This window comes from Labrus mixtus, chromosome 10, assembly GCF_963584025.1.
Source record: "Labrus mixtus chromosome 10, fLabMix1.1, whole genome shotgun sequence".
Classification (NCBI taxonomy): Eukaryota; Metazoa; Chordata; class Actinopteri; order Labriformes; family Labridae; genus Labrus; species Labrus mixtus.
Window position 1 is genome coordinate 17,501 of NC_083621.1, and position 15,000 is coordinate 32,500.

Consider the following 15,000-nt stretch of genomic DNA (forward strand, 5'->3'; position numbering starts at 1 on the left):
TTATGATGATGGTGAAAGCTGACTGAGCAAGGAGAGAAAAGTCCTGTGCAAAGGGCAAAGGTCACTGAAAACCATCCGCTGACATTTTGTGCGTATTTCTGAGCTATAACCGTGAACAAAGGGCGTCCATTTATTTATTTACCGTCATATTTTTTAATCATACAGACCGTCTAACATTCAAGATGAGCTCAATTAACGTGAAGAAGCTGAAAGTGAAGGAGCTGAAAGACGAGCTGAAGAAGCGGGATCTGTCGGACAAGGGGCTGAAGGCCGAGCTGATGGACCGCCTGTAGGCCGCGCTGGACGAGGAGGCCCTCTCTGGAGGAGACACCCCGCTGGACCAGGACGCTGCTGCTGCCGCGTCCAGCGAAGGTTTCGACCAGGCGTGTATGGGAGAAGTAGAGGAGGGCGAGGGCCAGGTGGAGGAAAGCCCACATGCTACATATAACTAGCCATTTTTTAAAACATTTTCCTCAGTTGTATATATTAAGTCTGTATGTTGGGTCCAGTTGAAGTGTTAAATTTGAAGTTTAACATGTTGGATTTGACTATGTGCAATGAGTTTTATCTGATGAATCATCATGGTTCACTTAATATCACAAGTGATCATTTTGTCTGTGAAGTAAAGCAATCATCATAAAATCATATTGTGTTCAATATGATTTTATGATGATTGAACGACAGACTTCAAGTCTACTTTAAAACACAGGAAGGAACAAAACCTGACAAACACGCTGTCAGTCATTCTGGGGTTTTGGCGAACTCTTTTGCATTTTTTGTTACTGCCCTCATGATTCACACACATGTCAAACTGGTACATTTTTTTTAGGGTAAATAGTAGTTTTTGTAAATAGTAGTTTTTGTAAATAGTTTATAGAAATAGTTAATAGTTAATAGAAATATATAGTTCATAGTTGTAATACAAATAGTACGGTCACATGTTGACATGTAGGATGGCTGTGCTCAAAAAAGGCTGTTGACTGGCGTCCGTTTAGAAACATCTTCATGGCTTGGTTTGTGACTGTGCCCATCTCTGGCCTGATCAGTGCAGCAATCATGGCCATCTTCATCTACGGCATCCTGTGAGCATTCAGCTGCACCCCATGCAGGGGAGGAGAAAGAAACCGCTCCAGTGCACCCTAGCACTGTGTGAATCAGTTGGAGGAGAGTCTGAATGTTTCAGTTATATGTTTTGTAAAGAAATCCTTAAAAAAAACCTTGATCTTGTCACAGTTGCATTTTTGTACAAGGATGTGAAATAAACCTTTTCACAGCCTCTTGCAGTCTTTGTGTATTAACTCACACGCCGCAGCTTTGTTACCATAATGACAGAATAGTTTATTTATCATAAACACTTACCTTCAACACCTTTCACCTGCTTTCACCTGAGTTTCTCCTATATCAAGGAGAAACTCTTTCGTACGTATAATCACAGTTTCTCCTCCTGACCATCTCGCCTCTCCAGGAGTCATTTCAATCTGTTTTCTAAGGGCTTATAAACATCTTCCCGGCAGTTTCCAGTGTTTAAACGATCTCCGGATGGTCACTGACGGATAAAGTGTGTTTACTTTGAACCCTTACCTGCCATATAAAGCTATTACAATGCTTTTTGTTACAATATACGGGCGTAGTTTTTCAATGTTGCTCTTGTATATCTTGCTGTTTGAGAGATTACAATTAATGAAGTGAATGTGTATTGAACTGCTGTACAGTGTCACTGTATGCTAAAAGGCACATTCAAATGAAGACAAAAATCAGATACTCAATGACATATTTTTGTTACCACTTCAGGGCTTTCAATTCTTTCTTTCTCCACAATTCCTAAAGCGGGAGCAGGATTGACCAGGCAATCGAAAAGGGCACTTTTAGGACCTTCCGCTGAGCTTCCAATGCGCTTTTGATTACAAATTTATTTTACATGGTAACTCTGTCTTCGCCACGTACGACACTTTCGTATAGCCATATAAATAGCTGAACTTCATTCAGCGCTCATTCTGGTTAGGAAGCAGCTAGAGACAAGACCTTTTTGCTCTGCTCTCCCACCACCCTACCTATAACAATGGAGAGACAAATGCCGCCGCAGCCGCCGCCGGCCACCCCATGTCACACGAGAGGGGCTTCCTTGGGCTGGCACCACACAATGGCGCCACCTCCTCTCCACCACTGGACAAGGGATGACCTCCAAAAGGTCAGGATCATGAGATTGTGGCCACTCTGCCAGTGCCTGGAGGCTAGGCCAGCAGTGCTGGGTGCTGCTCTCATAAGAGTCCTTCTGGGTGACCTATACAAGAGGAACACCCAGCTCCGTTGGTCGTCCCTCAAAACAGACGATCCCCCTGGCAGACTGACAGGTGCCATGTCCATTGAAACGCTGAGCAACGACCTAGCCACGAAAGACAGTTTTCCAGTCCCGAACACTTTCAAGCATGCGAGGGAGCTGGTAATCAGTGCTGGGAGGGACGTGGAGGAGTGTTTGATACAGGGCTTTGTAGCAGAGGGCTTTCACTTCTTCCCTGATGTCAAGTTCAGGGACACCAGACGAGCAAAGAAGATATGGTGGAATTTCAGGGACTGGCTCAGAATCCAACTGGGCACCCTTCCACCACATCCCCTCTCAGCTGTGGCAACCCACACCCTCCAGGTCCTCAAAGAAATGGAAAGGCAGGGCCTCTCCTTTGCAAGAAACCTGGATGTGTACAGGGACCACGGGATGCCCTGGATGTCAGTGGTCTTGCAGCGGCTGCCACAACAAATGAAAGGACACCTGAGCAGAGCAGCGAGCAGCACCTGAGCAGAGCAGCGAGCAGCACCTGAGCAGAGCAGCGAGCAGCACCTGAGCAGAGCAGCGAGCAGCACCTGAGCAGAGCAGCGAGCAGCACCTGAGCAGAGCAGCGTACTACGGTGAGCGTATTGCATAATTGCTTGTTCTGTTCTCCTCTGCACTGTGTTACTGTGTACATACTCTTAGCTTAGCTTAGCAGTTAGCTTTACAATGGCTTCTTTTTCTGTCTCTCCCTCTCCTGCTCTCTCTTGCTCTACGTGTCAGATGTTAAGTTACTCCTCGTCCTCCTTTAGTGATAATGATACTTGTAAGAAATGTAGTTTATTTTTAGCTTTGGAGGCGAGGGTGTCTGAGTTAGAGAGACGGCTCCGCACCATTGAGTCAGAGTCATCGTATGCAGCAGTAGTTAGCCAGCCACCTGTAGCCGGTGCGGGCCGACATAGCTTGGCTTGCCCCCCGGTAGCTCCCGAGCAGCCGGGAGGCAGTGGCTGGGTTACTGTCCGAGGGAAGCATAGTCAAAAATCGAAGCACACGGTTCCCCACCAACCACTTCACGTTTCAAACAAATTTTCCCCACTCAGCGACACACCCGCTGAGAATAAAACTCTGATTATTGGAGACTCCATAGTCCGAAACGTGAAGCTAGCGAAGTCAGCGGGCATAGTTAGGTGTATACCCGGGGCCAGAGCGGGCGACATCGCATCTCATTTAAAGTTGCTGACAAAGACTAAAGGTAGATTTGATACAATCGTAATTCATGTCGGCACAAATGACTCCCGACTACGCCAGTCTGAAGTCACTAAGGTTAATGTGGAGTCGGTGTGTACTTTAGCTAAGACGATGTCGGACTCCGTAGTGTTCTCTGGACCCCTCCCAAATCAGACCAGTGATGACATGTATAGCCGCATGTCATCACTCAACCGCTGGCTGTCGAGGTGGTGTCCAGCACACGATGTGGGCTTCATAGATAGCTGGCAGTCTTTTTGGGGAAAACCTGGTCTGCTAGCTAGAGACGGCATCCATCCCACTTTGGACGGTGCAGCTCTATTATCTAGAAACATAGCAGAGGTTATTAGTCCAAAACCCTGACAACAACACAGAGTTCAGACCAGGAGGCAGAGCTGCAGTCTTACACTTAGATCTGTCTCCCAGTCACTATAGCTGTAATTCTGAATCTAACTGTAGTTATACTATAGGTACTGTGTCTGTCCCCCGGCCCAGACCCGTTTTTATAAGTCATCCAAACGGCGTGAATCATCAGAATCTGATTAGAATCAAAACTACGAATACGATTTTGCTACAAGATCGGAGGATTCACTGTGGACTTTTGAACATTAGGTCCTTAGCATCCAAGTCTCTTTTAGTGAATGATCTGATATCAGATCAGCACATTGATTTACTTTTTTTGACTGAAACCTGGCTGTGTCGAGATGAATATGTTAGTTTGAATGAATCCACTCCTCCCAGTCATTTTAATACTCATATACCTCGAGACACCGGACGAGGTGGTGGAGTAGCAGCTATTTTTAATTCCAGTCTTTTAGTTAACCCTCGACCAAAGCTGAATTTTTCTTCTTTTGAAAGCCTTGTTCTTAGTCTTCCACATCCAGTCTCAAGAACCTTTCAGCCAGTTCTAGTTGCTGTAGTTTACCGCCCTCCTGGCCCATATTCTGAGTTTTTATCTGAGTTTGCAGAATTTTTATCAGATTTAGTCCTTAGCAGTGATAGAATAATTGTTGTAGGTGACTTCAATATCCATGTGGATGTTGAAAATGATAGCCTGAGCACAGCTTTCATGTCACTATTAGACTCTATTGGTTTCACCCAGGGTGTAAACGAACCTACTCATCATTTTAACCACACCCTGGATCTTGTTTTAGCTTATGGAATTGAAATCCATAACCTTACAGTTTTCCTAGAAAATCCTCTGCTATCAGACCATTTTTTTATTACATTTGATTTTGTCCTACTAGAATTACCTCTGCCTGGAAGAGGTGTGCTCTCTAGAAGTTTGTCGGATAGTGCTGTGGCTAGATTTAAGGAAGCTATTTCAGCTGTTTTTGATTCAGTACCGTGTTTCAACCCAGTTGGAAACTCTTACGATAGCTTTAGTCCCTCTCAGCTAGATCAGTTTGTTGATAGTGCAGTGGATTCGCTGAGAGTTACTCTGGATTCGATTGCTCCCCTGAAACAGAAGGTTGTCAAGCGGCGGAGAGTGGCTCCATGGTTCAACTCAGAAACCCGTACTCTGAAACAATCATCACGGAATTTTGAAAGAATATGGCGTTCCACCAAAACGGTAGAATCTCATTTTTTCTGGCAGGATAGTCATAGAAGATATATGAAGGCTCTACGTCACGCCCGAGCTGCCTACTACTCCTCTCTAATCGAGGAAAACAAAGGCAATCCTAGATACCTTTTCAGCACTGTAGCCAGGCTGACAGAGAGTCATGGCTCCATTGAGCCTTGTATTCCTCTAGCCCTCAGCAGTAATGATTTCCTTAGCTTTTTCAACAACAAAGTTCTAGACATCAGAGACAAAATTGGTTACCTCCTGCCCTTACCTGGTGCAGATACGTCTGATACGGCAGAGACAGTTCCAGGACCAGATATTAGTCTCGACTGTTTTTCTCCAATCAACCTTTCAGAGTTATATTCCATTATTTCTGCATCGAAACCGTCAACCTGTCTTTTAGACCCAATCCCAACCAAGCTGTTTAAGGAAGTCTTTCCCTTAGTTAGCAACTCCATATTAGATATGATCAATATGTCTTTACTGGCAGGCTATGTACCACAGACATTTAAAGTAGCGGTAATCAAACCTCTACTTAAAAAGCCTACTCTGGACTCAGGAACTCTGGCTAACTACAGACCTATATCCAACCTTCCTTTTATCTCGAAGATCCTGGAGAAGGTGGTAGCTAAACAGCTGTGTGACTTTCTCCATGACAACAGTTTATTTGAGGAGTTTCAGTCAGGATTTAGAGTCCACCATAGCACTGAGACTGCACTAGTTAAAGTTACAAACGATCTACTTCTAGCCTCAGACAGGGGACTTCTGTCTGTGCTCGTCTTGTTAGATCTTAGTGCTGCTTTTGACACCATTGACCATCGGATCCTGTTGTACAGACTGGAGCATTTGCTTGGAATTACAGGGACTGCTTTAAGTTGGTTTGACTCCTACTTATCAGACCGATCTCAGTTTGTACATGTTAATGATGAGTCCTCTATGCACACTAAAGTTTGCCATGGAGTCTCACAAGGTTCAGTGCTTGGACCAATTCTTTTTACATTATATATGCTTCCTCTGGGAAATATTATGAGGAAACACTCCATACAGTTTCATTGTTATGCAGATGATACTCAGCTTTATGTATCAATGAAGCCTGATGGTACCAGTCAGTTATGTCAGCTAGAAACATGCCTTAAGGACGTTAGGACCTGGATGACCAGAAATGTTTTGCTACTTAACTCAGACAAGACTGAAGTTATTGTGCTAGGCCCTAAGAACCTCAGAGAGACTTTTTCTAGTGATGTGACTGTCCTTAATGACATCAGCCTGGCATCTAGCACCACTGTTAGGAATCTAGGAGTTCTTTTTGATCAAGATATGTCTTTTAGCTCTCACATCAGTCAAGTTTCAAGAACAGCCTACTTTCACCTTCGTAATATATCCAAGATCAGGAATATCCTGTCGCAAAGTGATGCAGAAAAACTAGTTCATGCATTTGTTACCTCCAGACTGGATTATTGTAACTCTCTTTTGTCAGGGTGCTCTGGCAAATCTCTAAAGACTCTTCAACGGGTCCAGAACGCTGCAGCTCGTGTACTGACCAGAACCAGGAAATGGGACCACATTACTCCTGTCCTGGCTTCTCTGCACTGGCTCCCTATACAGTCTAGAATAGAATTCAAGATCCTTCTTCTCACCTACAAAGCTCTAAATGGCCAGGCACCATCTTACCTGAAGGAGCTACTAGTGCCGTACTGTCCCTCGAGAGCGTTGCGGTCCCGGAGTGCAGGCCTGCTGGTGGTGCCTACAGTCTCCAAGTGTACTATGGGGGGTAAAGCCTTCAGTTATCGGGCTCCTCTCCTCTGGAACCGCCTTCCAGCCGGGGTCCGGGAGGCAGACACAGTCTGTATTTTTAAGATTAGACTTAAAACTTTCCTTTTTGATAAATCTTATAGTTAGGGCTGGTGCTGGTGTAGACCAGCTCTTAGTTATGCTGCTATAGGCTTAGACTACCGGGGGAACTGGCACCCTGAGCTCCTCTCTCTCTCTCTCTCTCTCTGCATATACAGTACATCATATTACTGCATGTATCTATCTATAAATCTCAGTCACTAACCACCTACTTTCCTGGGAGCTCTTGAGCTCTCCTAGGCTCCTCAAGATCGTCGGTTGACGGCTTACCAGAACAACCCCCACCCCACCACTACCCCCTCCCCACCGGATCGTGGGTTGGCGGCCTGCCAGAACAACCCCCCACACCCCCTCCCCTCCCCACCGGATTGCTGATGGACGGTCTACCTCCCCCCACCCTCTTGCTTTCTATCCCTCTTCCTGCATCTTATCCCATCTCTCCCCCTATCCCTTTCCAAGCCCGGCGCAGTCTAGGCCTGTGAAGACTGTTTCGTCATGAGCCGGGGATCCGGCCGAAGATTTCTGCCTTTTAATAAGGCAGTTTTTTCTTACCACTGTAACCTTTGCTGCTTTGCTAAAGTGCTCATGATGGATAGGCCGGATCTTTGTAACATAGCAATAAGTAAGGTCTTTTACCTGCTTTTTGTAACATAACAATGAGTAAGGTCTTTTTACCTGCTCTTTTGTAATGTTAACAGACAATGAGTAAGGTATTTTACCTGCTTCTTGTAAAGTGTCTCGAGATAACACTTGTTATGAGTTGACGCTATACAAATAAAAGTTGATTGACAGTTGCTGCTTCAAACACTGACCTTCGTCTCATCTGTGGGGGTCCTGATGAATGGAGGCTTTGTCGATTACTCCAAGCTGCCGGAGGTCTTACAGAAGATGTCGTTGGGAGGGATGTCACAGGGTCAACTACAGAAGCTCCAGATTCAGGGCAAGTTCACGTTGGACAAAGTGAAGAATGCCCTGATCTGGAGGCTCCACCCAGCAGTCCCCTACAAGATTGTTCAACAGGCTGTGACCCTTCCGTGCTTGAGAGCCCCACCCACGGACAATGAATGTGAACAGCCTTTGGAAGATGTCCAGGCAGTGGAGGAGCTGGAACAGGATGACATCAGGCCTCAGGCCCAAACTTGGAGCTGTCTGTGATAGACACAGACAAGACTAAGTCTCACAAAGAGGCTTACGCTTTGTACTTGGACAAGTGCAAACAACAGTCGCTGCCAATTCGGACATTTGTTGCATTCAGGACCAAGCGAAAATGCCACATGCCTTAGGGTACTTCATTGTATAAATAGTTTGTTGGGTATTTTAGTGATAAGGAGTTCTAGATTCATGTTGTTTGGTTAAAACCCAGTACACCGTTCACACAACATAATTTTACACAGAATACACAATACATGCACAACACATTACACACCACATGACACCACCGTTCTAAATAAATAAAAAAATAAAAATAAAAATAAAATAAAAAACCCTCACATGGACTCTGCCTTGACGTGGCGTGAGGGCTTGAGTGCCTCCTGGATCCTTAGGATTGTCCAGAATAGCTCTACCTGGTAGTGCTTACTCCTGTGTGGTAAGGCAGGAGTGAGCACTACCAGGTAGAGCTATTCTGGACAATCCCAAGGATCCAAGAGACCAAACCAAAGAGTCCCCATACTTACCTTTCTGTCCCCATACTTACCTTTATTCATAAGCCTTACCCTGACCTTTCTACTAACCTATACCTATTCACCAAAACACTTACACTGCCTCCTAGAACCATCGGATCCAATGCAGGTAGGTCTGAAACACACACACACAAAAATTCAGGTCAATAACTATCACCGTTCACACTTCCCGATGTCATAGAGAATCAAGGTACCGTTGGATAGGCCGTGCCCCTTTATGGGGGATAGCATACTGGTTCCAAGTCTGTGCGACCAACCAATCAAGAGTTATTAGAGATTTTCAACGTGCTAGGGGGTAGCACGTTGAAAAGTTTTTACCCCCTTTCCCTAACCCTATCAATCAAGTTACAGCACCTCCCGACGTCATAGAGACTCTAGGGTGGTACCAATGGAAAGCCAGGGCCCCTAAATGGGGGGGGTAGCCGTTGATTCCGAGTACTTGCGACAAACCAGTCGAAAGTTATTCAACTTTGGAGACATTGGTACCCCTACCGATAACCGTTTTTAGCCCACTACCTAACCCTACGCTACCCTACCGACCGAACCAAACGTCGTACAGTCTCGTGGGTGCTACCCTCAAATCAACGCTACGACCTTCCTATCAAAAGTTATTCCACCAAAAACAATCAAAAACCACTTTGCTGATTGGTAGTTATCATCTATTAACCTAACCCTACTCTGGGTCTACACTAATCCTGCTTTCTAACACCGACTGTCGCTCTTTTGAAATGTGTCTTGAAATTGCTTCTGTTATGGTTTGTGGCTACGTTAATGAAAATCCATTGATTGAGTCCGTCAGTAATCATCGATGATCATTTCATAACGCCATCTTTATCGTGTCTCGTTCTCTTCTTCAGATTCCTGTGAACTCACAATCGACACCAACACGGTACACCACAGTATCCAACTGTCTGACAACAACACTAAGGGGACACTTGTGGAGGACTCTGTGTTATATCCTGATCATCCAGACAGATTTGACTGTCCTCAGCTGCTGTGTAGAGAAGGTCTGACTGGGCGCTGTTACTGGGAGATTGAGTGGACAGGAGGAGTGGATATATCAGTGAGTTACAGAGGAATCAGAAGGAAAGGAAACGATGAGTTTGGAAGAAACGATCAGTCCTGGAGTCTGAGCTGCTATGATAATGGTCATGAAGTTGGCTACTCTGTCCTTCACAATAACATGGAGACAGATATTACCCGCCCCTCTATCCCCTCACCCTCCACCACGTACAGAGCAGCGGTGTATTTGGACCACACTGCTGGCTCTCTGTCTTTCTACAGAGTCTCCTCCGACACACTGATCCACCTCCACACCTTCAACACCACCTTCACTGAACCTCTCTATACTTCTTTTGGGTTTGGGTTCTGGCTCGGATATGAAGGTTCCTGTGTCTCTGTGTCGTCTGTAGAGGGAGAGTCTCCTTCTGTTCACTGCTGATCAGTATCACCCCATTCAAGGCTCTCCATAACCTCCGTCCCCTCTGTACCTCTCTGATCTCCTTCATACCGACACACTGACCCTACTCTCCGGTCTTCCTCCTCCACGCCGCTCTCTGTTCCTCCTGCCCGCTTAACCTCCATCATGGACCCGCCGTCTCTGGAACTTTCTCCCACCAGCCCCCCCCGTGACACAGACTTTATCTCGACTTTAGAATCCTGTCTCCAAACTCACCGTTTTAGAATCCCCCCCTTCACTCTCACCTCTTCAACACGCTCTGTTCTCCTCCTCCTCTCTGACATCATTTATTTATTGTTTTGTTTTCTTGTTGTTCTTTGTTGAGCGTCTTTGGGGATTCAGAAAAGCGCTATATAAGTGTAATGCACTATTATTCTTATTCTTATAATGAACTGGAAACACGTGACAGACACCAATGAAAACATGGAAGATGTCGTGTGTTGCTTTTGTTTTTTTGTAGAAATGACCAAAACACGATAAACTTTGTGATTGTTTTTTAATGAAGCAGAAAATATCACTTCTTCATTACCAAAAAAAAGCCGTTACAATAACATTAAAAAGTTGTGCAATGCTGACACAGAAAAGGGAATGTGTGAGTTTGTCCTACAGAACCAACTAACGACCTCCGAACCCGACCGCAGCTCATCCAGGCCGTGACTTACTCCAGCTGTAGAATACTGTTTGTGTGTTTGTGGGGCCAACAAACTGAGGCCTCGTTTACACGACAACCACTTCATCTTAACACGGTAACCTTTTACGGTTTGGCTGTTTGTTTACACCACAACGGCGTTTTCAATGTGCAAACTTTAAACATACAGCAGCGTCTCTGTGTCGACTGGAAAACGCTGCTTCTCTAAAAACGTAGACTCTACGGCGTGTGCATTTCAGTTCCAGTCGATGGTCGTGAGCGAGGAGGTGGACTACAACAACAATGGCCGACTTCTGAGTTCTGTTTCTGAAAACATCGACTGTCACGACTCGGTCGACATTTTCTCTAAATGTTTTGTTTGTTTACACCTCACCGCTCTGCAGAAGGAACAGCCTGTGCACATGGCGTGTTGTTTCATTACAAAGTCACAGCGCCATCTACTGGCCTGACCTGGTACTGCAGAGTTTTTAGTCGTTTTTTAGGATCCACGTGCACGGCGGTTTTTATCAAACGTTGACGTCCGAACTCGACGTATTCACCGAAAATAAGTAGAAAAGCAGATTATTAAGAAAACATACGAGCATGTCTCTCACACACACACACACACACACACACACACACACACACACACACACAACCCTGTCCTTATAAATCATAATAACATTTAGAATAAACAAATATATTACAAATAAATTAAAAACATGAATATATTACATTAAACGACAGCGTCTCCCGCTAAGTAACTTTAGCACTCAGTTACTTTCAGACAAATGCCGCTTGGGGGTCAAACAGTTAACGCTCTTTGATGTCGAGGCCAAAACACGGAGATTTAATATGAAATTACATGAACGCCTCTTTTTTTTCTGACCACACGCCGACTGAGACCGTGATCAGCTCAATGAATTATCTTGTGTTCTGAGAGAAGGCGGTAAACGTTCCCGCTGAGAGCGAAACTAAATCTTGATCTCAAAGACAAAGTGAACACGAGAACTTAAAGGGCAACCTGCAGGTCAGATTATTTACTGTATTTATTAAACCAAGGGGGGACATGAGGCCGGGGCGGTCCAGTCCTGAGTACCTCTTACAGATTCAGTGGCGGTACGCAGGACTGGAAAGAGGAGGGAGCCGCTTCCTGCCGAAACCAACTGTCAAGGTCGCACTTTCATCAAGAGAACACATCTGCTAACGTGATGTCATCTCAAACACTTCAGACGTTTGCTCCCCTGAAAATATCTCGAACATTTCAGGAGGACTGACCTGACCTGGTTGTTCACACATGCTCCTCACAGCGAGAGGTGATGAACGCAAACATTCAAAAGTGATTCCAGAAGTCTCTGCGGAGAACTAATTCATGTATTTTCTTCAACTTTATGTTCACTGGAGGCTTCGACCTGCAAGTTGCCCCGTAACCACCATCTTCTAAAACATGCTGCACGCTCATTTCAGTGCTTTTGTTCCGCTTTTCACCACCGACATGAACCCTCCATCACTGAACGCCTCTCAGGATTCAGACTCCAAAAGTTCAAACTTCTTATGAATGGCACTAAAATAAAGTTTAAATACTTATTAGGTCATGTTTGTATCCATCAACGCCGTGTGAAGTCTGTTTTGGAACATTTCTTTGAATTCTCTTGCGTTGTGCTGTAAACAGGTTTTTTTGATTATTTCTAATTGAGCCTGTTTAGTCTCTTTGTTTTGCTGGTGTACCCAAATGGAATGACTTTTCTTAATGTGCTTTAGATCCCCAAAAGACAACACACCTCTACTCACAGATCGCAATAAGCAGCTATCTCCACATGGGGGCGACATTGACCACGAAAGGCAGAGACAACAATGGCAGCAGGGAGAAAGAGAGCCGGCTGGAGGCGGACCTGACCCTCCCGTGGCCGTTGTTTTTGTTCCACTTGGACCCGTTTCTTTCTCGGATCCGAGGTGGCTTTGCCGGGTTGGAGGCGGGGTTAAGGGGGGGTTTGTTGTTGTAAGAGGGAGAGTTAGGCCCATAACCTGGCCAATCATCGTTGTACCTATCTCCATGATCGCCACCTCCTGAGCCGCTGCCCTCCTCACCTGGAACAAGGACAAGATGCAGATTAATAGAATTCAAAGTTCTGATCAAGTTAACGGGGTATTTCTAAGAATGGTCAACAAATCAGTGATCGTGTCGCTGCATCGGTGAACTCTACAACTCTAACCCGGCTGTTCAAAGGTTTTCTGATGATTGCTAAATTCCTCATAGACATTAAAGTTGTGCGGGGGGGTCTCCTGAGGTAAGAGGTGACGTAGAAAGAGCGACACAGAGTCCTCTATACGACGCTTCAATGAGAATATGTGTGTTTGTATCAATGCTGCGTGTAGTTGAAGAGAATCTCAACATGAACTAAAGAGAGGAGAAGAACAAACTGGAGAACAGGAAACATGCAGCAGCAGGTTGATTAGAGCACAGAGATGGTAGAGGTGGCGTGCAGACAGTCTATGGTCGTGCAGCGATCACAGGGAATAAAGGTCACCACCCCCTCCCACTGGCTCATTCATCAGAAACATTCAGCTGTTTGTGTTCACACATGACGCTCAGCACGAACACTTCAGGACGTTTTGTGCAGGTGTGAAGTCTATCTGAATAAGGTTAATCCTAACTGGAACAAAAGTGAACCTGATTAGCTAATTCTAGATTAAAAAAAAGTTACATTCCTGAAATAAGAATCATTCTTATCCAGATACCTTTTGATAAATATAAATTCTCTCACGGCACACTCACTGTCCATGAAGTCCATGTCCTGTCCGCTTTGAGCGTGTCTCAGTTTATTGGTCGCCACCCTCAGCTCCATGATCAGCTGTCTGGTCCTCACGTCTGGCCGGGCGATGTCCACCTCCACCTCAGGGTTGTTGATCTGACTCACCAGCCCGTCGCCTGTCACATCCGGGAGATACCTGAGTGGACACACACAGAGGCATTCATGAACAAAAGCAAAGGCACGCACAGATTCTCTCAAAGCATCGTCGACTTTATGATGAACAGGAGAGGACCAAGCATCGAACCCTGGGGGACGCCTTGAGACGGTGGCGCTATGGAGGAGGTGCAGTGGTGTTGGGGGACAGAACCAGAGCAGGTCACATCATCCTCACCTGACCACTACCTCCATCTAGGACTCATGAGGGTTTGGGGTCGAGCTGGATGAGGGTCGAAGGTGCACAGGATCCCACAGCAAGTTCTCTGAGAGTCAGACTGCGTCTCAAATACCTTACTGGCTTGCATGATAATCAATCATCAAACTTTATTTATATAGCCCCACGATGTGACTAAAGCGGCGACGATCGGTTTACTTTAATGCAGCTACAACATCAGAGACACTAAATCATCCATTATGCAGACTTTCTCTCTCGCTCTCTCCTTGCTTAACACACACTCGACTACACGGTGCCCGGATACGTGGTCATAGGCTGTTTCTGTTTGCATAAAAGAAGAAAGTAGAACCACATGATGAGCCTGTGGGTTACTGGTGGTGGCTAAATTAAACAAAAGCGGTTCCATCTGTTGCATCTTTCCACCGCTGCCTTCCCACTACTCTCTCTCACCCCTCCCTCCAATCCTCCTCTCTGATCTTGCTCACCTCCCTCGGGTCTGCCCGTTCCAGCAGCGGTCCTCATTAGTGACGTCGGTAGCCATCTTTTCATCATTGCAGATGGTGTGTGGGAGGGACACCCAGAAGCCACGCATGGGCCGCAGTCGCTCCTTCAGCTCTGTAACCTGCAGGCGGGGAGGCGGAAAGAAATTGGTTATGACTCAGAGCTGGTATTAAAATATCCTTGTTTGGTATGGCTGGCTGGAGGAAGCATATTGACGTTGGTCAAAGCAAAGAACTGACACGACTCTGGTTTCAGGGTCAGTCCTTCAACCACACGTCTTTTCTGTTTTATAAATAGATATACCTCCTCTGCTCGGGGTTCTCATCTATTTTCCTTGTATCACTCTGCAGTCACAGGAGAACGTCTGGGCTCTGACTGCTGCTCTCTTTATTATTACTTTCTTTCACCACGCATAGACCGATTTCACCGTTCTTCATCCGCTGTTTGCCCTCTGCTCAGTCTCTCTGTGTGCCTCCTGATTCATGTGGAAACTACATGTTTGGGACATTACAGTCTCAACATGTTTTTAAGCAACTGAAACTACATCAAACTCACTTTTAAAGCTTCTCTTATTCCTATTTTTTTTGCTTATTATAATCTTACAATTCACGAAGCAGATACTTTTATCCAAAGGGAAGAACATCAGAGAGTAAGAACAAC

The 15,000-nt window shown here is 45.5% G+C and overlaps 1 protein-coding gene across 1 annotated transcript in view; it reads right to left on the reverse strand.

The window, feature by feature from the left end:
- Positions 1 to 11,524: 11,524 nt before the first annotated feature.
- gpc2 (glypican 2) overlaps positions 11,525 to 15,000 on the reverse strand; it is a 16,672-nt gene continuing 13,196 nt past the window's right edge. The window contains exons 9-11 of the mRNA XM_061047483.1: positions 14,325 to 14,461; positions 13,472 to 13,644; positions 11,525 to 12,783 (exon numbers count right to left, since the gene is read on the reverse strand). Of these exons, the coding sequence (XP_060903466.1) occupies positions 12,503 to 12,783; positions 13,472 to 13,644; positions 14,325 to 14,461 (591 nt within the window). The 3' untranslated portion in view covers positions 11,525 to 12,502. The remainder of the gene's footprint in view (positions 12,784 to 13,471; positions 13,645 to 14,324; positions 14,462 to 15,000) is intronic.